This window comes from Chelonia mydas, chromosome 1, assembly GCF_015237465.2.
Source record: "Chelonia mydas isolate rCheMyd1 chromosome 1, rCheMyd1.pri.v2, whole genome shotgun sequence".
In the NCBI taxonomy this organism is placed as follows: domain Eukaryota; kingdom Metazoa; phylum Chordata; order Testudines; family Cheloniidae; genus Chelonia; species Chelonia mydas.
The window spans coordinates 267,335,755-267,361,945 of NC_057849.1; the positions used below are offsets into that span (position 1 = coordinate 267,335,755).

The following is a 26,191-nucleotide window of genomic DNA, read 5'->3' on the forward strand; positions in this document are numbered from 1 at the left end:
AAGTAAAAATCCAAGACAACTACACAAATTCACTAGAAGGGCACAATCAGGTTTATCCCAAATTCATCATAACACTATGTTGTCACATACCAAGCATGCCTCATCTTCAAATATATGCAGTACAATCTGTTAAATTACAAATCCCCTTACCAAATGTTTGGTAAAAAAGTGCAAATAATGAATATACATTTAATTAAGAGAAAGTCAGCATTTAAGAAGTTACTGTAAGCTAATCATGTTCTGGTTAACGTCAGCACGAAGACTGCTGTACAGTCAAGTCATAATTCTAAATCGCCTACAAACTAAAAAAACAATAGATTCAGAGAAACCGTTTTCGCCCACTATAACGATTCTGGTCACAAAGCAGAGCTGGTGCCGCCTATCTGTCAGCACTCCGCTTTACACGCTGGGTTTGTTGATTATAAAATGGTGACAGTCCCAAATATCTGTCCCCCGAAATAATGAAGTTGAAACACATGAAAGAAAGTAATCGAAGTGATGTTTCGCTACGTTATACTTTGAAAGAGAGACATCTCTTCGCCTGCTGGAGCCCGACGGGTGCGCAAGTGGAACGAGACGCCCGGGAGGGCGATGCGCACGGGTTATGCCGAGATGATGCCGCTTTTGCCACATGCGCGGAACCAGTGATGTGAACAGACGGCTTTTAGCCCCCATTCACCGTACAACAGCCGAGAGGTCTGAGACCTCCCCCCCCCCCCGCAACCTTTCTTCACAGCGTCACCGGGACATGTTCTGTCTGAAACCCGGAGCTGGCCGCCCGCCTCCCAGCGCCCCGGGCGAAGCGCCGCGCTAGGACCGGCGCCCTAGACCGCAAAGCGATCCGATCGGGCCTTAGGCAAGCACCGCGGAGCCTGGGAGGGACGGCGTCTCGCACCCAGCCATGCGGCTGCCGCTACCCTGCCCCGGGGCCAGGGAAGTGGAAAGAGAGCGGGACTCCCCACGGAACAGCCCCTTCCCCCGACACCCCGCGCGGGACAAAGGGACCGGCGGGGACGGGAGATGGGAGCCCCGCAGCCTGGCTCCGGCGTGGGGAACCAGCCCCGGCCCCCGCCCCACCCCAGTGCCCAGCTCACGGCCCTGCCCCGCCGCTGCCCCGGGCCGCTCACCTCGTCCTCCCGCTCGCTGCGGAAGCACAGACACGCCGCCCGCTTCTTGAAGCCCTCCCGGTCGTAGGTCCGCGTTTGGTTCGGCTTCAGCTTCATCATAGAGGCGGAGGTGCCCCGGCCGCCGCCCGCCCCAAGCCCCGGCGCGCCCGGCAGACGCGGCCCCGCTCCGCCCGGCACCGGCCGCGGCCAAGCTCCGCTCGGTCCCGGCGGGGAAGCGTCTCTCACAGGAGCGAGGCGCCGGCGCCACCGCTGCTGCTACCGCCTAGGGAGCCGCGCCATGGAGCCCGCCCGTTGCCCTGGCCAGCCTAGCGGCTCCCCACCGCCGCCTCCCTGCGCTGCCCGGCTCCGAGCGCCGCGGCGGTAGCCCCTGCGCCCACTATTTAACTGTAACGCACATTCCTGCGCCCGCGCGGCCCCCCGCGCGCCACCGCCTCCCCGCCGCACTGCGCAGGCGCCGCCAGGCCTGGGGAGGGGCGGGGGAGCGGAGCGCGCGCGCGTGAGAGAGAGAGAGAGGAGGGGGAGGGAGCTCAGAGGCGGGCGGGGCTGGCGAGGCGGGGGGAGGCGAGCAGAGCTGGAGCACAAGGGGAGGGCGGGGCGTAGTAGCGCTGGCTGGAAGCGATGAGTGGCAGCTGGAGGGAGAGGCCAGTCCGTCACTGGATGGTGTCCTGAGTGCAGAGCAGGGACCGAGGCACTGGTGGATGTGGCCCATCCTTCTCTCTGCTTAGTCAACCGGTAGGCCGGGTCTACTTAGTGGTTTAGCTATAGCATAAGTGCTGGAAGTAGGGATGCTGCCGCAACCCTTGGCTTGAAGTAGTTTCCATCATATACATGGTTTACAGTTTGGGTCAATGGCTCTCAGCACCCCTGAGCTGTAGATTCACTCCTGTGCAAGTTCCTGGCATGCAAGGAGCTGTGTTGGGGGGAGGGCTCTTTTTGCCAATATAACTTTGTGGGTGCTAGGGCTTTTGCTAGCAGGGTTGTGTTGACTGGGGTTGATCATGCTCCGACTGTCTTAGCTACGCTGGCAAAAATTTTAAGCATAGACCAGGCCTAAAAAAGATAAGTCGGGCAAACTGATGTCAGGCTGCCCATTTAAGGGTTTGCACGGGAATAACTAAGGGTTTGTCTACACAAGCTTTTTCCAGTTATACTAGTAGTTAAACTGCTATACTGGTATAACTCTCCCATGTGAGCACTCTTATTCTGGAATAAGCGTGGCTTTTTTGGCTAAGGGCTTGGCTACACTTGCGAGTTATAGCGCAATAAAGAACCCCGGGTGCACTAGCTCACTACCCATTCGCACTGGCAAGACACGTAGAGCGCTCTGGCTCTGCGGCTACAGCGCTCCTGGTACTCCACCTTGGCGAGTGGAATAACGTTTGCTGCACCCCCGCTGGAGAGCCGCAGCGCCAGTGTGAACAAGGTGTTGCTTTACTGCGCTCTGATCAGCCTCTGGAAATGTCCCATAATCCCCTTAAAACAAGGGGCCATTCTTGTCATTGTTTGGAATCAGCTGTAGGAATGCAGAAATGCCCGTTGAAAGCTCTGTTTCTGACAGCCAGCTGCTTGTCTCCTCCGAGACAAAGCAACCATTACTGTGGAATGCTGTGTGTGAGAGAGCGAGGCAGGGGAATGAGGGGGGTCTGAACTTACAAGACGGCATGCTGACATGCTCTCAGCCCCCCAAAAACCCACTCTCTCTCCCCTCACATCCACACAACACACTCCCTGTCACACTCCACCATCACCCCTATTTGAAAAGCACCTTGCAGCCACTTGGATGCTGGGATAGCTGCCCATAATGCACCACTCCCAATGCCGTTGTAAGTGCCGCAAATGTGGCCACGCCAGAGTGATTGAAGCTGTCCATGTGGACAGACTGCAGCGCCTTCCCTACTGTGCTCTACAAAGGCTGGTTTAACTCAAAGCTCTCTACATCTCCAAGTGTAGCCATGCTCTAAGGCCTGGTCTACACTAGGAAATTAAGTCAATATAACTATGTTGTTCCCAGGTGTGAAAAATCCACACCCAAGTGATGCAGTTAAACTGGTCTAAGCCCCGGTGTAGACTCAGGGCTTCTCGGCCTTTTGGCTAAGATCAAATGCAAGGACGACAGGAAAGTTCACTGAAGTGCTAAAGTGGTGGAGCTGCGGCATTTTAAGTGTAGACAAGCCCTTAGTTTAAAACACTTTCAAAGTGACATAAGCCAAACTGGAAAAAGGCACTAGACTTAAGCTATGTCTACACTAGCACTTTTGTTGGTAAAACTTTTGTCAGTCAGGGGTGTGAAAAAAACATCCCCCAATCAACAAAAGTTTCACTGACAAAAGTGCCGGTGTGGACAGCACTATGTCGGCGGGAGATGCTCTCCTGCCGACATAACTACCTCTGCTTCTTAGGTTTAATTTTGCTGGCAGGAGAGCTTTTTCCTCCTGGCATAAAGTAGCTACATAGGAGACCTTACAGCGACACAGCTGTAGCAGTACAGCTGTGCCATTGTAAAATCCGTAGTCTAGCATAGCCTGATTCCAGAATAAGAGTGTTCAGGCAGGGAGATATACCAGTATAACTATAGAACTTTAAATTCATACCCTACCTTACGCCAGTATAACTTCCCCATGTAGACAAGCCCTAAATCAATTTGAAATCTGATTTTAGTTAAACTGGGGCAAGTTCTTGCTGTAGACCAACCTCAATTATTACAATTCTGCAAACTGGCGGAAACATCATGCCATTGGTTTTATCTGAGGCCTGATCTACTCTATAAACTTTGGCCAGTAATGTCTCTTATGGTGTGTGTTTTTTATGACATATTTATACAGACAAAAGCCCTCGTGTAGATGCAGTTGTACCAGCAAAATGCTTTTGCCAGTTAAGTTTTCTTTGGGGAACTGGTGTAGCCCATGCGTCTACACAAAAGGAGGAATTACCAATATAGCTATACAGGCAAACCCTTTCTAGTAATACTATGCTGATTTAATAATTCTTCAGAGAAGTGTGAGCTGGCCAGTCATCTGGATGGGTGTTAATATAGATGCCTGTTAGTGGTAATTCAAATGTCAGCATTAACTATTTCACTTTGATCAAAGTATGTAGAAGGAAGTGGGAAGATCTGAACAATTTGCTGTGAGTGGCACAGTATTGTCAATCTCAAGTACTCAAAAATCCTGAATCAGCTGCTAAAATCATCAGGTTCACTTGATTTGAGGCAAGACCATCACTGCCTAACCCAAGGAAGTTCTTTACACAGACATCTTCAAAACAGCTTCATGCTGCTCTCTCTACACATTTACATAGCATTACTATTAGGATTTGGCCTTACAGCTGCATTCTTCTCGTCCAATGAAGATCACAAAGTCCAGGATGAAGCATATGAGAACTCAGAACAAAACATTTTTAATCAAGGCAGTCTGGCTCTGCACTGAATTTGCAGAGGAAATCAGGCAGTGCAGATTGACTGTCTTCATGAAATGTTGCAAAACCTTCATCTTTGAAAAAGTCACCGTAAGAATTTTACACTCACTATACTGACACCTTCTTCTACTCCATAATCCCTAAAAACAAGCAAACAAAAACTTACCTGAAATGGAGGTTTTTACCCCCAAAAGGGGAAAGAACTAACAACTGCATGAACTCCCATGGGGACTACTGTATTATTATTGATTTTATGTGGAAGGTGTTTGGCTACTACAGTGATGGGCAGAAGTATAAAACCCTAAAATAGATAGATTGAGTCTTGGTTCCATTTCAGCCATTTTATATCTCTTAGTGCAAAGTAGCTGGATACACAGACCCCTGGTTGAGAACCACTGCTCTAGTGGCAGGGGCATGAATAGAATAACAGCCTAGGACTACTATCAGTTACTCTGTTAGCTCCCTTGGCAGAAATCTATGCTGTGAATCTAAAGGTCCAAACCCTGCTGATGCCTTAAGTTTGGGATCCACATGATCAGATTTCTGTTTTTTCAGTTTGTTTTCTAAGAAACTTAGGAAAGTAAACCCAAAATAAACAAATAAAACATTAAAATAACATTAAGTTTGCAAAGTCAAAGACTCAAAAGTTGGAAAATACCAGCATTAAGGTTGCTTATGCAGCATGCACTATGATTCAGTATTTAATTACATGATTGTGTGCTATTTTTTGCACACTCAGTGCACAGGATGGACCTACGCTGGGTATGAATCAGGACTGTGTAGTGAATAAGGTTGTTGGCTCTAGTACCCCTTTATCATTTGTTGCAAAAGCTGCTGAATGCAAGCCTGGAGAATTGGACTCTATCCCTGCCTCTGCAACAGAGTTCCTATGAGAATACTAGTCTTAGCAAGTTGAGCCAAAATTTTCACAGTTAGCCACTAATTGTGTGTTCCTCATTTTCAGAGTGTTGAACATGAAACACCTGAGGTCAGATTTGCAGAAGTGCTGAGCACTCACAACTTCACCTGAAGTCAATTGACACTGTATTTTGAGCATATAATGTCCTATTAAAATGGTAAGTACTCTGGAAAATCAGAGCCTTAGATGTCTTAAGCTGTCTATCCAAGTTTAATGCATACTTTTGACAGTTTTGGGCCTCAATCTCTCTGTGTCTCCATTCTCCCACTGTAAAAGGGTATGGATGGGTGTTAAAACCACCTCACCTTACAGGGGCATTGTGAAGATAAATTCATCAATATTTGTGAAGTACTCAGATACTATAGTGAAAGCACCTTAGAAATTCCCATGAGGTAATTAATTTTGTATTCAGTGCAGGGTTTGAAGGTCTGTGGTAAATAAGGGCTGTGTCTGCCCTACAAAGTTTTGCCAGCATAGCTATGGCAGCTAGGAGAGAAATTTACACCCCCTAAGCAACATATCTATGCCAGTAGAACCCCTAGAGTAGATACACAACTATACTAACAGAAGAGTGCCTTTGTCTGCATAGCTAACATTAGCCATCACTGACAATTTTAAAATCAAGATTGGATGTTTTTCTGAAATATATAATCTAGGCATTATTTTGGGGAAGTTCTATGGCCTGTGTTATATAGGAAGTCAGACTAGATAATCACAATGGTCCTTCTGGCCTTGGAATCAATGAGGTGGGATAGCTACATGGGTAGAAGAACTCCTTTGCCAGCATTTGCTGCATCTCCATCAGGAGGCTTTGCTGGCATAGCTCTACCCCAAAGGCTCTGTAGTGGAGACAAGCCTGCCTGTTTCTACGTGTTGAATGAGGAGAATAGAAAGAAATATTGAGTAATTACCCATTCATTGACTTGGCAACCATAACATTCTCTTTACATAGTTTTTTAATGTAGTATAGATAAACATAGCGTGTACATAGTCTCTTTCTGTGTATATGTAAAAAGTTTTCCTGTATAGACTGTTAGCATAGCAGTTGTGCTCACATGTTCTTTTGGGACACCCCTTGAGCTCCAGGAGTTGGAATCCTCCTCAGATGGTAACTTTAGGGCCTGGCTACACTGGAAACTTCAAAGCGCTGTAACGGGAGCACTCCCATAGCAGCGCTTTGAACTGTGACTGTGGTCGCGCGCAAGTGCTGGGAGAGAGCTCCCCCAGTGCTCCTGGTAATCCACCTCCATGAGGGGATTAGCTCTGAGCGCTGGGAGCGCGGCTCCCAGTGCCGGAGCCTGTTTACACTGGCACTTTAAAGCGCTGTGACTTGCTGCGCTCAGGGGGGTGATTTTTCATAACCCTGAGCCAGCAAGTTAGAGCGCTATAAAATGTGAGTGTAGCCAAGCCCTTACTTTTGTCCCCTACCCCAATTCAATAAGGTATTTAACTTCAGATACATGAGTAGTCCCACTGTGTTCAACATAATTACTCAGGTAATTAAGGGACCTGAGTCATTCTGCTTTTCTAAAAAGATAATCTTGCAGGATTCTTAGGCCTGGTCTACACCTAAAATTTAGGTCAACCTAGTTATGTTGCTCAGGGGTGTGAAAAATTCACACCCGAGAGACGTAGTTAAGGTGACCTAGCTCTGGTATAGATTTGGCTAGGTTGACGGAAGAATTCTTCCATTGATCTAGCTACCACCTCTTGGGGAGCTGCGTTATCTATGCCAGCAAGAGAACTCCCTGCCCTTCAGGGTCAAAAAACTTTAAAAACTAGGTAGTTCCATTAATATTGTATTGATGAGATAAGAGCCAGGAATAAGAATCCTGCAAGATGATGCATTCAGAGAAGCAGGATAACAATGTGTGTAATTCCTTTTAAACTTTAGATTCATAGTAGCTAGAGATGGAAAAGACCTATTACCTCATCTAGTCCATATCCTTTCTAAAGCAGCAACAGTATATTCTTCTGTGTTTTGTCCAGTCAGTGTTGCCAATTCTTATGATTTAATCATGAGTCTCATAGTTTTTGTGTTTTCCCAGAAGCCTTAGTTTCGAGAGGCTTGTGATTAGGCTTTCATTTAAAAGTTTCTAACCCTTCTAGTTGTGGAAAAAAGCTTGAAAATGTGACCCAAGCATATACTAAAGGTTCAAAAAAACAGAAGGGAAGTAAGAACACATTTCTTTTTTAAAATTACACAGTTTTGAGGAGCCTGAGTCATGATTTTTGAACATCATGGTCTAGTTTTAAATGTCTGGAGTGATGTGGCTTCCATTACGGATGGAAATCTGAAATTATTATAGATTTTGTAATCTTTAAAGTCTATTTTTTTTAAAGTTACAAGTTTTGACCATTTTATGGTCTTGTAATTGTAAAAAGGCCATGTTATTTAGAATTACATATCATTAAACTTTAGAATTTTAAACCAGTAGCTGTAATGTGGAGCCCTTATGGCATATTTTAAAAGAAATAAAGTAAATAATGGTTATACATTGTATACTACCATGCAGTCACAGTATCTGTCACTTGTATTTCAACTTCGTAATGATTCAAAATAATATTTTATTAAAGTGTCTCTGTTTGGAGCTCTTACAATAACATAATGATTTGGTTATAAAGTAAAATTGGACACCTTGAATTCAAATTTATTTAGAACTAGTTTACACAATGTTATATGTAATGATGATGTAACAAAGGTTCAAAAAGCCTTGGTAATCAAACAAAAATAGATCTCCAACTAGTTTTAACTAAAATCTTGAGTGAAGCAAAGTTTACCTTGGTGTGACTATGAGCAAACCTTTTCTTCCTTGAGATTGAAGAAATGGTTTAAAAATTTACAGACGCAGGTTTTCTGAATTTTGACCTACATTTTATTGCCCAGATTAGAAACTGCAGGGTTGAATAACTGTGTTCTGGGAATTGATACCAGAAAAAAATATATTTTGCACTCATGTAGTTTATTATGATTAATAAAAATAAGATATTTGTGTTGGAGGTGCTTTAGTCATTTGTTTACCATTTATCCTGAAAACAGAGAAAGCCCAACTTTGTTCTCAAATCAGTGAGTCAGATTAATTAGATCTCATTGTTTTTAACTGTCTTCATGCTAAATTGCCATTTGTTCCTTCATGATTATAACTCTTTTTGGTATGTCATCAGTTAGACTGCCACAGAAATGCTATGGTCCAGAGGTGAACAACCTCTTTGGAGCACACTGAATGCCTCAGAGAATACTATATCCTAATTCAGCTGCATCACAACCCAGTAAAGAGGCTGCCCTGTAATCATATCAATAAAATTTACCAAGAATTGTAGTGATCAGGAATGGGAAGGTCAACTAGACAGTCATATTGCGGAACTTTTATCTCCTTTTCTATGCCAGGACACAGCCTTAAACTGTATTTTTTTTTATCTTAAAAAAAAGGTTCAGAGTGAGGGAAGAGCAAAGATTCATTAGCTAGGTTCTTATTTTAACACAGTTCACCTTTCCCACGTTACAAATGAAATGGGTGATGTTTCTTCTGAGATTTAATAATGCCACTTTGTGTTAGCCCTGATGAAGTGATCAAGAGAAATGCCAATCTATTTTCACTGTAAATAGAGAATCTCTATGATGCTTTCACCAGTTATGAATGTGCCAACATTAGACTTACAACCTTTGTAAATGCCACTGCCATCAGAGAAGCCTACCAAGAAACACACACGTGCTTCTTTAATTAACATGCAACATAGGAAACTAGTAAATATTTATTTCCAACTATTACTCCCCATTAAAGCAGTTTTTAATACTAGATCCTATGTTCCTTAGCCCCAGATCTACAATCTGTTTTCTTGAATCTAATATACTAGAAAAATATTTTTTTTAAATTCAAATGTACAGGTTTACCAGATATGTGGATTGAACTTCCAGTATGCATATCATCACTTTTATTCAGGCTGAACCATTGCAGTTGTTAATAATCATATCTCCAGCCAATTTGTTATTGAGAGGCAGGTCAAACGGCCTGGGTGATAGTTCTGTGATTCTGTTACTGAAAATTATAATCATTGTATTCCTGTGAAGATAGCTACTCTCTTAAAAATGTCACAAGATACTTCAGATGCTATTTATCCATAAAACAACTGGATAAATACTGAAAAATATTTTGGTGAGTAATGGGCCTCATTGTTAGTTACCTTATGGCCCCTTTGTACTCTGCTGATGACATAAATGGTTCTTGAAAGGGGAGAAACAGTCCCCAGCAATATCCCCTGTATAGGAGGCCTCCCAAGCTGGTGTAGATCTGACGTAATAGCTTTGTTCCAATCCCTAGCATAGTGGGCATGTTGGGGATGGATCAGCGGTGGGGAATAGGTGTTTTCGGTGTATTGTATTACTAATTTAGTAACATTTCCTGATATGAATCCAGTATTTTGCAGATTCATGTTCAGTCTGAAAAACCATTGGTACCATTGTAGCAGCTCAGTGGACCCATACTGTGACCCATCCCATACTGTGACCCATGATGTAGGTAGTTCACACTCAGGATTAATTTTATGCCCCTTACTCTCCTATGCAGGTGCATAGGGTAAGGGATAATCCTGCTCTAAACAGGTAATGCAGGGGGAGGGAGGGAAGAGAGTACACCTCAAAATATGGAAATGTAGAAAATGCTGGTACATACATAATCCTTTTGGGCAGGACACAATGCCAAAAACTTATATGATAAGGCTCCAGTGACCAAATGGATCAGACAGGGAAATTAGCCCTCTTTTTGTTGAAGATTGTCCCTCATGCTCCAGAGCACCAATCTCCTACACTAATTTACACCAGTAATGCACTCATAGTTTGGATTTCCAGAATTTTGTACAATATAGTATGATTTAGAACAGAAACCAATCAATGAGCTGGGCACCAAATGTGCTTCTTCTAATGACACCAGTCTTGTGTCTAGCATTAGCTATTGAGTTTTTTACATCCTCTCGAAAGACATATAATACCAAGCAGAGCCGTGAAGCATGCAGATGTGTCCCTGTGCCAGCCTGTACCCCCGTACAAGAAAACTTGTAGGAGGAAGCACCATTACAAGAAAATTCTTCTGATGGGGTGAATGAACCCTACCCCAGACCAGGGCAGGAAGAGATTAATGGTCTCTCTTTGGAGGCAGGGGCTGAAGCCAACCTTGCTCTGTAAAAGCTGCCAGCAATATCAAAATAAAGACCTGTCCCATCCAGGTTGGGCCCCCAGTTGCAGAGAACTTCCTTGTTGAGCTTCCTCCCCTGGAAGGTCATTGGTAGAAGGTCATTATGCTTAGAAAGGCAATGGTGCTATTCTTATTAATAGAGGAGCTTATAAAGGATACACAGACCCAGTGACAAAGGATTGCTTGAGCAAATTTCTTTCCTTTTCTCTAGGAAGCTTGGCGAATCTACTTGGCTAGGTTGTTTTGTTTATTTGTTATATTTATGTTGATATGTTTGTGTAGCCAGGCAATGGGCAGGGCATTTGAACTTCTCTCTGATATGAGGTTATAGAAATCTAATATGTGAGGTTTTTCCTAACAAAGAGGGGCGCTTTTTGTTTAAGCAGAGGAGTCTGGTTATTTATGGAATGGAAATGTACTGGGTGGTTGACTACAATACACTGGATAAAGATTCACACTAAACATAAGTAAAATTATATCCTGTCTCCATGAGTACTGAGGAAAAACCCACTAAGGTGGATCAAATGACACTGTGCATTGATCTAGGAATTTTTTTCTTGAATACTTTCATCCAAAGAATCTCCAGATTTTTGCAAACTTTGGACACCTTGCTGCAAAATATTGAATGCTAGAATCATTGAAATGCAACCATCTTTACAGTGGAATGCAGCAGTCCTTTAACAGTTGATGGGAACTCTATACAATAGATCAGGGAAAGCAGTGATGAACCACATTATACCCAATAGAACTTGTGAAGCAAACTTTAGTAGACAGAATATAATGATGAATTCTCCTAAATAAATGTACCTCTTGTATCACCTCATAATGTTTTGCAGGATTGTTATGTTTTAAACATCAACCAGATTATTGGAAAAAAATTATTAATGCAGGGGTGAGGTGGCAGAAAAAGCAATAAAAAATTTATTGACCTCATTTCTTTGCTGTTTTCATCAGAAAGCTTCTCTTCAAAAATGTTGACTTTTGACCCCCCCACACACACTTTGTTTAGTCAAGCACAACCTTTCTCCTACAAAACACTCTTTTGCAAGCTTACGCGTGAGTCTGGGAAGACTCATCACATCTGCCCTATCAGCTTTTTATGGAATTTTGTCATAACAAGCTATATTACAAAAGGATATGCCTTTGATAGCCTAAAACTTATTATGAGATATCTGGAAGTAGGTAGGCACGCACATCAGCTTGTTGCTGCATTTTCAAGCAGCAGAGCTGGCAGGTGATGTTTGAATATGTTCCAAACTCTGGTGCCAAATCACTGGGTGGCCTGATACTATCACTTTTATTTCATTTTGTTCATTTACTATCACTTTGTTTCATACAGTGATTTATCTTTTTGCACATACAGTCAAATTCTGCTTGGTGTGGAGGGCCAGCACAAGATACCACTAAAGCCCAGCTTAGGGGTTTTATAGGGTGAAGTTAACTGAGTGATCATAGACAGGTGCCTGTGTACCCCAGCACACCACAGAGCTGGTCTCTCTGCCAACCTACAAGGGACTGACATGAAAGAGCAGTTTGTGGGCAATCTATAGCAGTGGTTCTCAACCAGAAGTACACGTACCCCTCAGGGTACGCAGAGATCTTTCTGGGGGTACATCAACTCATCTAGATATTTGCCTGGTTTTACAAGAGGCTGTTGACAGATGTTTGGCTGTGCGTGTGCACAAGGCTCTGTTCTTACTACACAGGCTACATAAATAGCACTAGCTAAGTCAGTACAAACTAAAATTTCATACAGACAATGACCCGTTTATACTGCTTTATATATTATACACTGAAATGTAAGGACAATATTTATATTCCAATTGATGTATTTTATAATTATATGGTAAAAATGAAAAAGTAAGCACTTTTCCAGTAATAGTGTGCTGTGCCATGTTTGTATTTATGTCTGATTTTGTAAGCAAGTCATTTAAGTGATGTGAAACTTAGGGGTACGCAAGACAAAAATCAAACTCCTAAAGGTTGAGAGCCACTGATCTAGAGACTAGACCTGGAGGGAGGTTTCAAATCTATCTCTGTGCATGTGGCTGCAGTACCCCACACAGCTGCATTGGCTAGTTTAGCAGCTGTGTGGAATGGCTGCACCATTTCATGAAAATGAGGCTGTGCATCTCTGCGATGGGAATACTGTTTGCAAACAGCAGTGGTGTCACAAGATGTTGCCCCAAAGACATGAAGTTGTCACCCTAGATGGATACATATAATCAGAGAAATGTAAGGCTGGAAGGGACCTCCAGAAGTCATCTAGTTCAGCCCCCCCTGCACTGAGGCAGGATCATGCATATTTAGACCATCTCTGATGGGTGTTTGTTTTACCGGTTCTTTAAAACCTCCACTGTCAGGGATTCTACAGCCTTCCCTGAATCCTATTCCAGTGCTTAACTACTTTATAATTAGAAAGTTTTTCCTAATATTTAATGTAGATCTCGCTTGTCCTACTTTCAGTAGACACGGAGAACAATTGATCCCCATCCTCTTTATAACAGCCCTTAAGATATTTGAAGAATGTTATCCAGTCCCCACTCAGTCTTTTCCCAAGACTAAAGGTGCCCAGTTTTTTCAAACCTTTCCTGAGAGGTCAGGTTTTCTAAACCTTTTATCACTTCTGTTGCTCTCCTTTACCTCTTTCCCCCTCCTCTCCCCGCTGCCAACGCCCCCACCACATGAAAGTAGAGAAAGTGCTAACAGTGGTGTTGGCAACATGTGTATTTCCTCCTATTGCAGGTTCTTCCAAGTACCTGCAAATTAAGGGAAAAATCCCTCCCTTAGTGTCCCAGCCACCTATCTTACCAGCCACTGGGAGCCTGTGTTTTTTAAAGCCTGGACCCCACACCCAGCTGGAATGGGTAATTCAACCCTCTCAGCTGCCTCTAATCACTGAGCTATTCACTGCTCTCACTTTAAAGAGCCCTGCTAGAAATCAGGTGTTACCACACCTAACTGCATGGCAATCTAGCCCAGATGGTCAGCAATTTACCCCAGAAGGTTGGGCAGCCAAGCCTAGATTTCAAACAGCAAACCAGTAAACAAGCCTAGAGTCCTGCCAAACTTGATGACAAGTTCCCGGCACAAAGTGCACCTTCCACCCCTGCCCCCCAGGTTAATCAATAGCAATAAGACAGAAGTACTCAAGAGATATTCAACAGCTGGGTAACTCCCTTAGTCTCCCAGCTGCCATAATTTCACCAGCCTGTGGAGAAAGAGATAACATCTCAAAATCCCAGAAGAAATGGACATAAGGGACACTGAGTCTACCATTTTGCCCCGCACCTTGCCCCTGGATTTCATGTCCCTGTTTTCTATCTCTCTAGAGCCACAAAACACAACCTTCATGCAAGTGGCATGAATTTCACCTATAGAGGCACAAGACCATGGCATCTAATAGTGTTAGTATATACAGGAGGGGGTGGGGGGGGAACTGCATTATGGCCAGTTTCAGAAGCTTTTTGCACTATCTGTAGAATGACTAGACTGAATTTTGCAGTCATAGGGCAAAATTTTGCTCTTACATATCCACATGATGGATCTCAACACAAGTAGTCTGATGTACATGCATAAATCTCCTAGTGACATCCCTGTTATGTAGAGGTATACCCTATATATCAGAAAGCAAAAGTTTGTCCTTAGTTCAAACTACAGAGTAAGATCTCTTTGGTACTTTGTGTGAGTGCGTGTATAAGTTACTATCCCCATTTAAATTTTGAATGACTCACAAATATTAACTCTTTCCATCAATGGCACTGGGAGGGAATCTGAATTCACTTGCTTGTATAATGACAGGTTTCAGAGTAGCAGCTGTGTTAGTCTGTATCTGCAAAAAGAAAAGGAGTACTTGTGGCACCTTAGAGACTAACCAATTTATTTGAGCATAAGCTTTCGTGAGCTATAGCTCACTTCATCGGATGCATAAGGGATGAAGTGAGCTGTAGCTCACGAAAGATTATGCTCAAATAAATTTGTTAGTCTCTAAGGTGCCACAAGTACTCCTTTTCTTTTTTCTTTTTGTGAGTTCACTTAGAATCATAGTAGTTGGAAATGAAAATGACCTGTTGTATCAAGTTTGTCCTCTCCCCACTTTGCAAGATCAGGCTCCTGTCAGAAGATGAAACACATGTTAAGCCTGTAACTTTGTTAGTATAGTCAAACTTCAGGGACCTTTGTTACTGGTACATTTTAAGCCTGTCTCTGCAACATATTTTTTGCAAACCTCACACTACTAGGACATATAATGACCCTTCCATGAATACTGGAGAATTTCCCCTCTTGGGTTTTACAACTGTGAAATCTTATGTGTTTATTTTTTTACTATGATTTTGTTTTCCCCATTATACCACAACTGGGAACAGGCCCACTTTACATCCATATATTCTTTGAAAAGTATTAATTAGTTCCATATTTATTCTGAATTCTAATGCACATTTTAAGTAGATCTGCTAGGTCTTAGATGCCCATGGCATAAATGAAAAATACAATTACCTAGAAAAAAAATTAAGTTAGCAGCTGCTCCTCTCTCTGAAACCCAAAAATAAGCGCGCCATTGTTCCCTTATCACAAATACCACCCACTTCCCAAAAGTCTGAGTCAGTAGGCTTTGGAGTGTGCCCTGAAGGCCAACAAATAAGGGCCATTTCAGATCAAGGCTGGGGGAGTAGGGTCTGAAGTTAAGTTCCTCATGGAAATCTCTACCAGCAGTTTCCCTTCCCTTATTTTAATGGAGCTCCAGCTTTAGTACCTCTGATGACAACAACTCTGGCAATATTGTCTGTAGTCTGAGGTGGTCTCTAGCATAAGCACTGTATAAGTGAAGGCTTTATGCACAGTTACTGTTTGTAAAGCTAAACCACAAATAAACCTCTTAATGATTATTTATTTGTTTGGTGATACTGATCACCGTTTCAGGCTAACTGCACCTCTGACCCTTCCTAGACTCTGAGGACACCCCCCTAAGGCATTACACTGTCACCTTTCTTGGATGAAATCATATTCTTCCACTCTCAAACTGTGCCCAGGCTGCAATCCCCTGGTACTAACTATGATTACCTCAGGAGGTGTGACCTATGTTCCATACCTATACTCTTGGAGCAGTGGCAGTGGTAACCAGTGACCAAACAGCCTTCTTGATGCAATGTATAATCTATTTGAACAAAAAATAGAGAAAATACATCTTAAAATAGACAGTCCACATGCTGGCCTGTCTTTCCTTAAAGGCCCAACTCTTTCAGACTCCTCCGCCCAGCCTCTCTCAGTTAACCCTGTCCTGATGACAGATCCTGACAATTGACCCCTCCTTCTTCCCCAAAAGGGTTTAACAGCTTAGTGTACTGTACTTTTGATCTTTGTTTCAGCATTGGCATATTTTCAGGCTGAAGTGACACAGCTCTCTTCTGCCATTGTCCTGTAATTGCCTCCCCAGTTGTTTGGGGGTTGCTTATCAAGCACGATTATGTTGCTTCCCTGCATATTTTTCCAACAGTCCCATTTTGAGTTAGATCAATACATTAATACAGGAAATTATAATAACCCTCCATAGTTGTACAGTAACTTGCCCACTCTGGCCAAGTCAGTGTTCATAAAAATTACTACATCTCAGTATTTGTAGGTAGCAATTGCACATTCATCACAAGACTTTCTAAAACTATTGTCTTGGGTCCCAAGCCATGGCCTCCTTGAAGTCAATGGAAACAGGAGCAGGCCTTTTAAACTTCTCTAGCCTGATTTTGCAAGGTGCTAAGCATGCTCCACTGCCAGTAAAACTACTGGGACGGCAGGGCAATCAGACTTTAGAAGGTGCTCTTCATCTTGCAGAATCAAGCTCTCAATGCTAAAATATGGTTTATAAAAACCTTTGCTTTTTGGTATATGTTTGGAGTGTGATTCTGATCTTGCTTGTACTGGTGTAAATCAGGAATATTTCTAATGTAGTCAATAGACATCAGAATCAATCCCTCTATATGGATTTATAATACTTTCTTCAAAGAGTGAGGTGATTAATGTGATAGGCCTGTTTTTTTTAAACGATGACGACAGCCAATATATCTTCGTTCTCAAACTTCATTTATATTGTTTTTCATGCTGTACAGATAGCAAGACATACCTTATTTCTCATCTTTTGTTTCTGGAGTGATTTTTAAAATTTCTGGTAGTATCGTAGAGGCTATAGACAAGCTATAGAAGAATATGACTTCTGTTGATTTTTACACTCTTTCCTGAGACTGTTCTTACGAATAAAGGAGTTAATGAACAGATTTAGTGCGGTTCAAAGTCTACAGAAAACATCTTTTTACATCAGAAATATCTTGACAAGAACAATGCACTACTGCAGACATAAAGTTAGCCATTAGCAGGGTCTTTGTTTTTCAAAAAGATAGGATTGAGGAAAAATAAAGAAAAAGAAGACCGAGCTCTACCCACTGTTCATTGTTTGTTGCATTGCTTTGCTATTTGCACAATGAAGACTCCTTACAGGGAGGGACTGGTAAAGCTGGGCTGTTGCAACACAGCATATCTGTTTTGTTTTTACAAGCGTTTCCACCTGAATTTCCTGCTAAGCCCACCTTTTGCAGAGCGCTCTGCAGACGTATCTTACAAGGTTTGTTATTAGATAGAAAAAAAAAGTTGATGCTATATTAAAAATGAGCCAAAGAAATGGTATTTTAAACCAAAAATTTAGATTTAGAATAGGGGTTGACAGTTAGGACTTGTCTACACTGGCACCGTTAAAGTGCTGCCACGGCAGTGCTTTAACATGGCTTTTGTAATCGCGGCACCAGCACTGGGAGAGAGGACTCCCAGTGCTCTAAAAAAACCCACCTCCACGAGCCTGTGTCACTTCAGCTTGAGGCCTGGAAATATCCCATTGTCCTGTAATTGCACTGTCTATACTGGCACGTTACAGCGCTGGAACTTGCAGTGCTCAGGGGTGTGTTTTGTCACACCCCAAGCGAGAAAGTTGTAGTGCTGTAACTTGCCAGTGTAGACAAGCCCTTAGACCAAGGGTGGGGAAACTACAGCCCACGGGCCGGATCTGCCTCTCAGGACTTTGGATCTTGCCCATGGGATTGCCCCCCCCGTGGTGCTGCAGGCCCCGTGCCGCTCTCAGAAGCGGCAGGCACCGCGTCCCTGGGGTGGGGGCAGAGGGCTCTGTACATTGCCCTTGCCTCCAAGCACCACCCCCCGCAGCTCCCATTGGCTGGGAATGGGGAACTGCATCCAATGGGAGCTTTGGGGGAGGTACCTGGAGGCGTGGCAAGAGCAGCGCATGGAGCCCTGTGGGGGCCCCCCCCACCGCAGGGCCTCACAGGGACATGGTTCTGGCCACTTCCCGGAGCAGCACAGTGTGGGGCCAGGGCAGGCAGGGAGCCTGACCTGGCCCTGGTGCACGCCGCTGCCGCACCGGAGCCACTTTAGATAAGTGGCGCTGGGCCAGAGCCCAAACCCCTCCTGCTCCCCACCCCCTAACTCCCTGCTCTAAGCCCCTTGCACCCCAACCCCCTGCCCTGAGCCCCCTGCTGCACCCTCATGCACCCCAACCCCCTGCCCTGAGCCCCCTGTACCCCTACTCCCTGCCCTGAGCTCCCTGCCACACCACACCCCTCCTGCACCCCAACCCCCTGCCCTGAGCCCCCTCCTGCAGTCCACACCCCTCCTGCACCCCAACCCCCTTCCCTGAGCCCCCCTCATACACCCTGCACCCCTCCTCTGCCCCAATCCCTTGCCCTGAGCCTGTTCCTGCATACTGCACTCCCTCCCACACCCCAACCTCCTGCCCCAGCCCTGCATACAATTTCCCCACCCAGATGTGGTCCTCAGCCCAAAAAGTTTGCCCACCCCTGCCTTAGACTGAGCCAGAATGAAGATTAAGTGGACAGTGCAGAAATCTTATGAGCTATTACCAAATTTCATACCCTAATCATAGAAATGTAAAAAGATCCTGCAAAATTAGTACTACTTTGAATGTTGGAAGTCTTGTGAAATCAGTTATTAGGATAAGTTTTTTTGCTATCTTGGACCGTGGCTGAACTAGATCTGGAAATAGGATGTTTGCTATGTGGTTTCTGTTTCTCTTGGAACCAAAACTGGTGGATGGTATTACCAGACCAATACAACACAAATTTAGAGGAGAATTTACAGAGATTTACCATGGGATGCTCCCAGGGAAGTCTAATAAAAATCAATTATCCTGAATACCATAAATAAAATTTAACAACCTAGAAGCTGTGCATTTCTTGTAGTCTTTACGTTTCTCTTTCTCTATACCCATTTTCTTATTCCATGTCTAGTTTGTTCTGGCCATCTACATATCATTCTCTTTTCTTTTGTCTTTTTTCTTTGAAAAATAGCATCCCTTCATCATTTCTTCTCCTATACACATACACACTACTGTCTGGACCTGGCTCTCTCCCATGTTATTCTCTCTCTCACCTTTACTCACCTACTTCTTAGGTCTCACATCTCTGCTCCAGTCTCACCTCTGTTACCATTGCATCTACCTGTATTCCATTGTTTCTCTAATACTAATTAGCATTTATATAGCACTCTACAAACAAACAGTCCTGTAATTTAGATCTTGCAGGTGGATCTTTGCACTACTGAAGTCAACGGGGCTCCATGAAAGTGCAAATATTTCCCTGCTCTGATCCAGTTGCAGAATCAGGAGTATGCTTAATGTTATCAGTGAGAACAGCATTGTGAGGTGGCAAGTAGGTAAGTATTACCCCTATATAAGAGATCATAAGTTGACCTGGAGAAATAATGGATTTTTAGTTTGCTAGAAATTCCAAAAAAGGATTTAAAAAGAAGTTTTGTTTAATGTAAAATCAAAAATGAAAAATTTCAAAAAATATTGGTGAATCAAAAAGTCAAAAAAAGATCAAGTCAAGTCAAAATAAACCCAATTCAGAATGTTTCGATTTGGGGCATTTTGACAAAAGGTGGATGAGATTAACTAAATGATGGGGAGAGGGGAAGACCTGGCCTCCCTTATAACCTTTAGCCCAGTGGCTAGGGAACTCATCCAGGACATAGGAGATTTGGGTTCAATTTCCTTCTCTTCTTTTCACATGGGTCGCACAAAGTGCAGAAGAGTGCGCTACCACTAGGCTTTAGAAGTTGGTCCAGTAAAAGATATTACCCCACCCACCTTGTTGCTTTATTAGACTATAGAGTCACTCACTTTCTTTCTCTGTCCCCATGACTATTGCCATTATGAATGACAATGAATAGTGATTGAGCCCAGCAAAGAGTATAATGACTTTAGTGCCTGATGGTCAGGGCACTCACGGAGTATGTGGGAGACCCATATTCAAGTCCCTACTCCAGTGATGACTTATAAGAAGTGGAACAGCTTCAACAGGAGAGTGAGAAAAAGCCATACCAAAATAACTCATAGCCCAGTGGCTAGGGTACTCTGCTGTGATGTAGGAGACCCAAGTATAAATCCCATCTCCACCTGAAGGAGAAATCAAATCTGGATTTCCTACAACGCAGGTGAGTTTCCTAACTACTGGGCTAAAGATTACAAGGGTGGCCACCCTTCTCCCTATTTTATGAATCTAGTCCTCCTTTGCTTTTGCCCAAGTGCCTGAAACGGAAAGAAAAAAATTTGAGTTAGGTTGAAATGAAATGTTTCATTTTGACATTTCTGAAACATTTCAGTCTTCTCAGTTTTGTCAGAACTATTCAGTGACCTTAGCACAAATGCATTAATCATTTTGGGTTGACTGAAACTACATTTTTACTCATGGAAAATATTTCACCCAGGTCTAATCTTAATGTCACTTTCACTCTAAAGCATTACAGAGTGCCGTGCTAATTCTGTGGTGTCAACTTCAAATATACTTTCTCCTGATTCAGAAACAGTTGAGCATTCCTATTCTCTTTGATGTAACGGCTGCCATTAGATTGTACATCAAGTTAAATTGAGAATCAGACTTCTTATATAAAGTAACACAGAACAAGCATGATGTTGCAAAGACTTAATTATGCATGTTTATGTTTCATAATAGCACTGTGAGCTGCAGCACACTGGTATTACATCTCTCATATTAAACAATTTTAAATATTATATGCAAGCATTAAACCAAAATGTTAATTTTATTCTAAGATAATTAGAAATAATGACTGTTTTACCAACTTCTCTGTTATATAATCATTTTGGCTCAAGCTGTGAAACTATTTCACTAGCCTTAGTCTTAAAGGCATATAATTACTGTGAAATGCGTACTTCAGTGTACTTTTATGGATATGATCAAACCATGATACAGCCCTCACAGATACCTGAAGATATCTAATTTACATATAACAATAGAGCCTCTGCCATCATAGAAATTGTAACTAGTTGTACAGTATAGATTACCACATCACATTCCAGAATGAGTGAGCTATTATGAATAGTATTACTTTTTAATATTAAAACAATCTAGATAAATATTTCAAGCACTTTCTTTTTAAGAAATTCTTCATAAGGTAATGAATATTATATTCAGAATAACTAGGCCTAGATTTCAGTGGTTGGAGTAGAATTCTGCTGTCTTTTACATAAATGCAACCTCACCCAGTGGGGAAAACTGAGATCAGAATCTGTCCATGGTGTGCAAACTTTTCCTTCCTGTACTATCAATAAACTGCAAATTCTGATTTGTAGTACCTCTGCAGGCTGTTATATAGTGTTGCAGTCAGTATTGAGAAGAGAATGTGTTTTAGTTCCCTGTTACATGAATTAGGAAGTAGAGCCGAGCAAATAAAAATTTATTTATGTATTTATTTGTTCAGTGGTTGAACTGACAAATCTGGGGGGAAAAAAGGTCATTTCCTTTTGAATGCAAACTGATTCTTTTTTTTCTTGCCAAAATGAAAAACTGAAAAAAATTCATTTGGGTCAAGTTAAATGTTTCAAGTTGTCATTTCTAAATGAAATGTGATTCAAAGTGACATTTTTGAAATAATGTTTCAAAAGACAGTGGTTCATTTTGAAATGAGACATTGAAATGGTTTGTTCTGAAAACAAGTTTTGCCAGAAAATGTCCTCCTTTTTTTTCCCAGCTCAAAGTGTATACAATATAACTTTTGAAAGACGCACACCCCAATCCTACATTTGTCGTTGCAATACAGGAACATATTGCCAACAAAGATGGTCAGAGCTCAAGGGCACCCACTCCTTTTTCAGGGTAAGGGTGGAAATATGTCTGCTGTAGGTGGCGTAATGGGGGGTAGTTGAGGCTGAGAAGGGGAACTGGAAGGTGGATTATGGATGAGAAATGGGAAAGTTGCATTATTTAAGTGGTTATTTCCTTGCTTTTATGGCTTGTTTTGATGGGTTACATAGTCTAATCTTAACACAGTTGACTATGTTCTCTCTGCTCTCATACTAGACATGCCTGTAGTCCAGGGATTAAAGGAGGGAGCATGGGGGACAGCAGCTTCTTCTCCCCATTGACTCCAGACTATACATGTGTACAGAATTATTTGTTACAGATCAGTCATAACTCACACTTCATCTTTCCAAAACTCAATTTTGTGAAATCTAGTTGACCTTCCCATTGAGCCATACCTGTGGATGCTCAGGTAAACAAAGCTTCCTCTGAAAAAGCCACAAACCAAGTTTGGGAACCCCTGATCTAGAGCCCTTCATCACTAGTGAAGAGTGACATAACTGTAGACACAGAGGTCTAAATTTTCAATCTGATAGTGTGTAATTGTATTAGTGTACACTTTAATATTTTCAGTATGTAGCTCTTAAGAAATTTAAACCTTCTGGATGCCTAACTGGCCACAAATATAAGTGGGTATGGCTAGAAGCAAGGGCATCATAAGTATGCTTATTCATGTTCAACATAATTAGGCACCTAAATTTGTATTTGAAGAAAAATAAATTGATCCAGTTCTTGTATTTTCAGGCAGGTAACACTCATTGGTTTAAGTGAAAATTTTGCCTTCACCAAAATTACAGCATTAGGCCTGCTGTATTTTTTCAATGCTTTGTTTTCCATTTTATCCAAATAAAATTGCATATGAATAGGATTTTGGAAAGTGTGACAAAGCTCCAAGCCTGTATTGGTGGGTCCCATGCTTCCAGATGGATTCAGTGGCCTCAGAAGCTCACTGAGGCCCTCAATATGATCTCCCTTTCTCAGTATAATGGCAAAGGTCACAGCTTATTGAGCTACTTTCATCACAGGCCAGTATGGGAGGTGGAATACCCACAGTCTCTGTTGCTCCTTAAAGCTCAATAGGTGCAGCTTGGCCTCCTGCCTGGAGGAAAGTCTGCTTTCCTTCTCAAGGGGATCTCTGTAAAGCATGGGGGGGGGGGGGGGGAGGAAGGGCAGGAACTCAGGCCCACCCTCTACTCCAGGTTCCAGCCCAGGACTTTAATGGTAGCAGCTGTTAGCAATTTTCCCTTCACCACTGACACTGCTTCAATTCCCAGGGCCACTTCCCCATGGTCCCCTTTTCCCAGCTTCACCCTTGCCTCAAGGTTCAGCAATGCTTCCTCTCCTCCCACTCCTTTCACCTGGGCTTCCCACAAGGGAACTGGGAAGGAGAGCTTTTAAGCGTATGAGTGAGACCTCGATTGGTTCCAGCTGTCTCCATTAGCCTAACGGCCTTAACTGGTTAATTGGCATCAGGTGTCTCAATTAGCCTGGAGTAGCCTTTGTTTGGCTATCCAGGGAACAGGGACCTGCTCATTCTGAAGCTTTTACTACTCTGTTATATCCTTCTGGTCTGAGTCTGTCACAAAAGGTTTTTATGTCTTAAAAATTTGGTTTTTATAGTTTGCAAAATTAAGAACTTAAATTACTACTCTGCACTTTTCACACCTTCATTCAAGGCAATGAAAGCCTCTAACTTCAATGTAAAACAAATAACCCGTTTGAAGCAACATAGAATAATGTCAATCAAGCTTGAAAATATAGGGACAACCTCTTTTCTTTAACTGAGATGAATCTTCCCACACGGGAACATTATTCCATAACTTCCCACTTCAGGTCTTCTTGTTACACCATATAAAGTATCTTTTAGTAAAATTAGTAGCCACTATTAGAGTAGATCAGTTGCTGATCTGACAAATATGGTAAGTCCTATGACTTCAGTGATAATTTTGCTCAGTTATAGGACAGTGGCAGTTTCAGCAATCTCACTGTAGGTGGTAAAATCCTTGCTTATATTTTGCTCAGCTGACATGTCAAAACAGTATTGGAGAAGCTTCTACTAGAGACCCAATATGGATTTAGATCAGGTCATAGCACCACAGACATGCTTCATTGTGAGATAGGTTCAGGAAAAATGCATTGAACAAAACTGTATGCTGTCTTCATTGATCTAAAAACCAGTGTTCAACGACTGTGAGTAGAAATGGCCTCTGGAAAATTTTAGGAAAGTTTGGCTGGCCCACCAAATTTAACATCATATGTCAATTCTACAAAGACATGACTGGTCAAGTACTGTCAGATGGTTGTCTCTCTAATCAATTTCCCATGTTTAAGGGGGTTGAAACAAGGCTGTGTGCTGGCACCAGTCCTCTTTGGTCTCTTCTTTGCAGCTGTTCTGAATTATGCAGCTAACAGTCTTCAAAAGGGCATCTACATAAGGTTCAGAACTGATGGAAAACTCTTCAGTCTCTGAAAGTTTATTGCAAAGACAAAAGTCCTCGAGGAACTCATATGTGAAGTCCTTTTTGTGTATGATTGTGAACGTGACCTACCACTTATCCTTGACAGGTTCTCAAAAGCAACTAAACAGTTTGGACTCACCATCAGTCTGGAAAAAAACGAAGTCCTCTTCCAAACAGTCCCATCAACCACTATCACAGAGCAAACGTCACCATTGATAGTACAAAACTAATGCACATCAATCACTTTACATACCTTGGCAGTACCATCTCAAGTGACAGTTGCTTGGATCAAGAAATATCAAATAGAATCTGAAAGGCAAGCCTGGCTTTTCGAAGACTTCGCTATAGGATACTCAGCTGTATACCAACAAACTGTCAATAAAACTGAGGTACAATTCAGCTGTCAGAGCATCTCTTTTATACAGACGTGAAACATGGATAATTTACCCCAGACACATCAAACAACTTGAAAAATTTCACATGTGCTGTGTTTGCTCTGTTTTGAAGGTCCAAAAGTGTAAATCATTATCATCCTGGAAAGAACAAAACCAACCAGCATTGAGGCAATGATCAGGAAAACTCAGCTTAGATGGACAGGTCATGTTATCAGAATGGGTGGTGATTGAGTCCCACAAAAAGTCCTCTATGGTAAGCTGAAACTCAGACAGCACAGAAATAGTGGTCAACATAAACACTTGAAAGACGCCCTTACGTAGAATCTCAACTTGCGTGACATGGATATAGATAACCTTGAAGACACAGCCCAGGACAGAACTGAATGGAGAGCAACTATCAATAAAGAATATAAACACTTTGGGAAAACAGACATGAAAAAATGATTGAAAAAAGGGCTAAGCGCTATGTCAAGTCTTCAACAGGAGCCTACACATGCCTACATATGTATTATTATATGTGAGATGCTGTGATGTCATTTTTAGATATGATGGACAGGTGTACAATGTTGCTTATTATGGGTAAAATTTTCAAACGTGCCTAAGTGACGTGGGATATGTCTACGTGCGCAGGTGCCAACTCCGTGGGTGCTCTGCAGGGCAGGAGTCCTGGGGGCGGGGCCGGGCCACAACCCCCTCGTGGGGTGAGGAGGGAACTGGTTGTTAAGATTTTGGCAGCTCATCACTGGGTGTTACCATACACACTGTAACAAGAGTGATCAGGTAAGGTGAGCTATTACCAGCAGGAGAGCCGGGGCAGGGGAGGGGATTTGTAGTGATAATCAAGATGGGCCATTTCCAGCAGTTGACAAGAATGTGTGAGGAACAGTAGTGGGGGGGAATAAACATGGGGAAATAGTTTTACTTTGTGTAATGACCCATCCACTCCCAGGCTCTATTCAAGCCTAAGTTAATTGTATCCAGTTTGCAAATTAATTCCAATTCAGCAGTCTCTCATTGGAGTCTGTTTTTGAAGATTTTTTGTTGAAGAATTGCCACTTTTAGGTCTGTAATCAAGTGACCAGAGAGATTGAAGTGTTCTCCAACTGGTTTTTGAATGTTATAATTCTTGACGTCTGATTTGTGTCCATTTATTCTTTTACGTAGAGACTGTCCAGTTTGGCCAATGTACATGGCAGAGGGGCATTGCTGGCGCATGATGGCACATTGGTAGATGTGCAGGTGAACGAGCCTCTGATAGTGTGGCTGATGTGATTAGGCCCTATGATGGTGTCCCCTGAATAGATATGTGGACACAGTTGGCAACGGGCTTTGTTGCAAGGATAGGTTCCTGGGTTAGTGTTTTTGTTGTGAAGTGTGTGGTTGCTGGTGAGTATTTGCTTCAGGTTGGGGGGCTGTCTGTAAGCAAGGACTGGCCTGTCTCTCAAGTTCTGTGAGAGTGATGGGTCATTCTTCAGGATAGGTTGTAGATCCTTGATGATGCGTTGGAAAGGTTTTAG

The 26,191-nt window shown here is 42.7% G+C and overlaps 1 protein-coding gene and 2 long non-coding RNA genes across 6 annotated transcripts in view; 1 reads left to right on the forward strand and 2 right to left on the reverse strand.

Moving 5' to 3' along the window:
- Positions 1–1,575, reverse strand: part of NUDT4 (nudix hydrolase 4) — a 52,488-nt gene extending 50,913 nt beyond the window's left edge. Inside the window, exon 1 of one of the 3 annotated variants that reach the window (XM_037885172.2) lies at positions 1,128–1,575. In XM_037885172.2, coding sequence (XP_037741100.1) covers positions 1,128–1,226 — 99 coding nt within the window. In that variant the 5' untranslated portion in view covers positions 1,227–1,575. The remainder of the gene's footprint in view (positions 1–1,127) is intronic. The other 2 variants (XM_037885154.2, XM_037885162.2) reach the window with 2 other exon arrangements.
- Positions 302–25,388, forward strand: LOC119564427. Of its 2 annotated transcripts, none has more exons than XR_005223290.1 (3): positions 302–696; positions 5,506–5,617; positions 24,386–25,388. It is a non-coding gene; the product is annotated as an uncharacterized LOC119564427 (long non-coding RNA). The 2 variants fall into 2 exon arrangements; XR_005223289.2 differs by lacking the exon at positions 302–696 and adding an exon at positions 1,679–1,859.
- Positions 6,783–17,655, reverse strand: LOC122465732. The gene is made up of 3 exons (XR_006290756.1): positions 17,544–17,655; positions 13,602–13,606; positions 6,783–6,823 (listed from the first exon to the last, which is right to left on the reverse strand). It is a non-coding gene; the product is annotated as an uncharacterized LOC122465732 (long non-coding RNA).
- Positions 25,389–26,191: the final 803 nt, after the last annotated feature.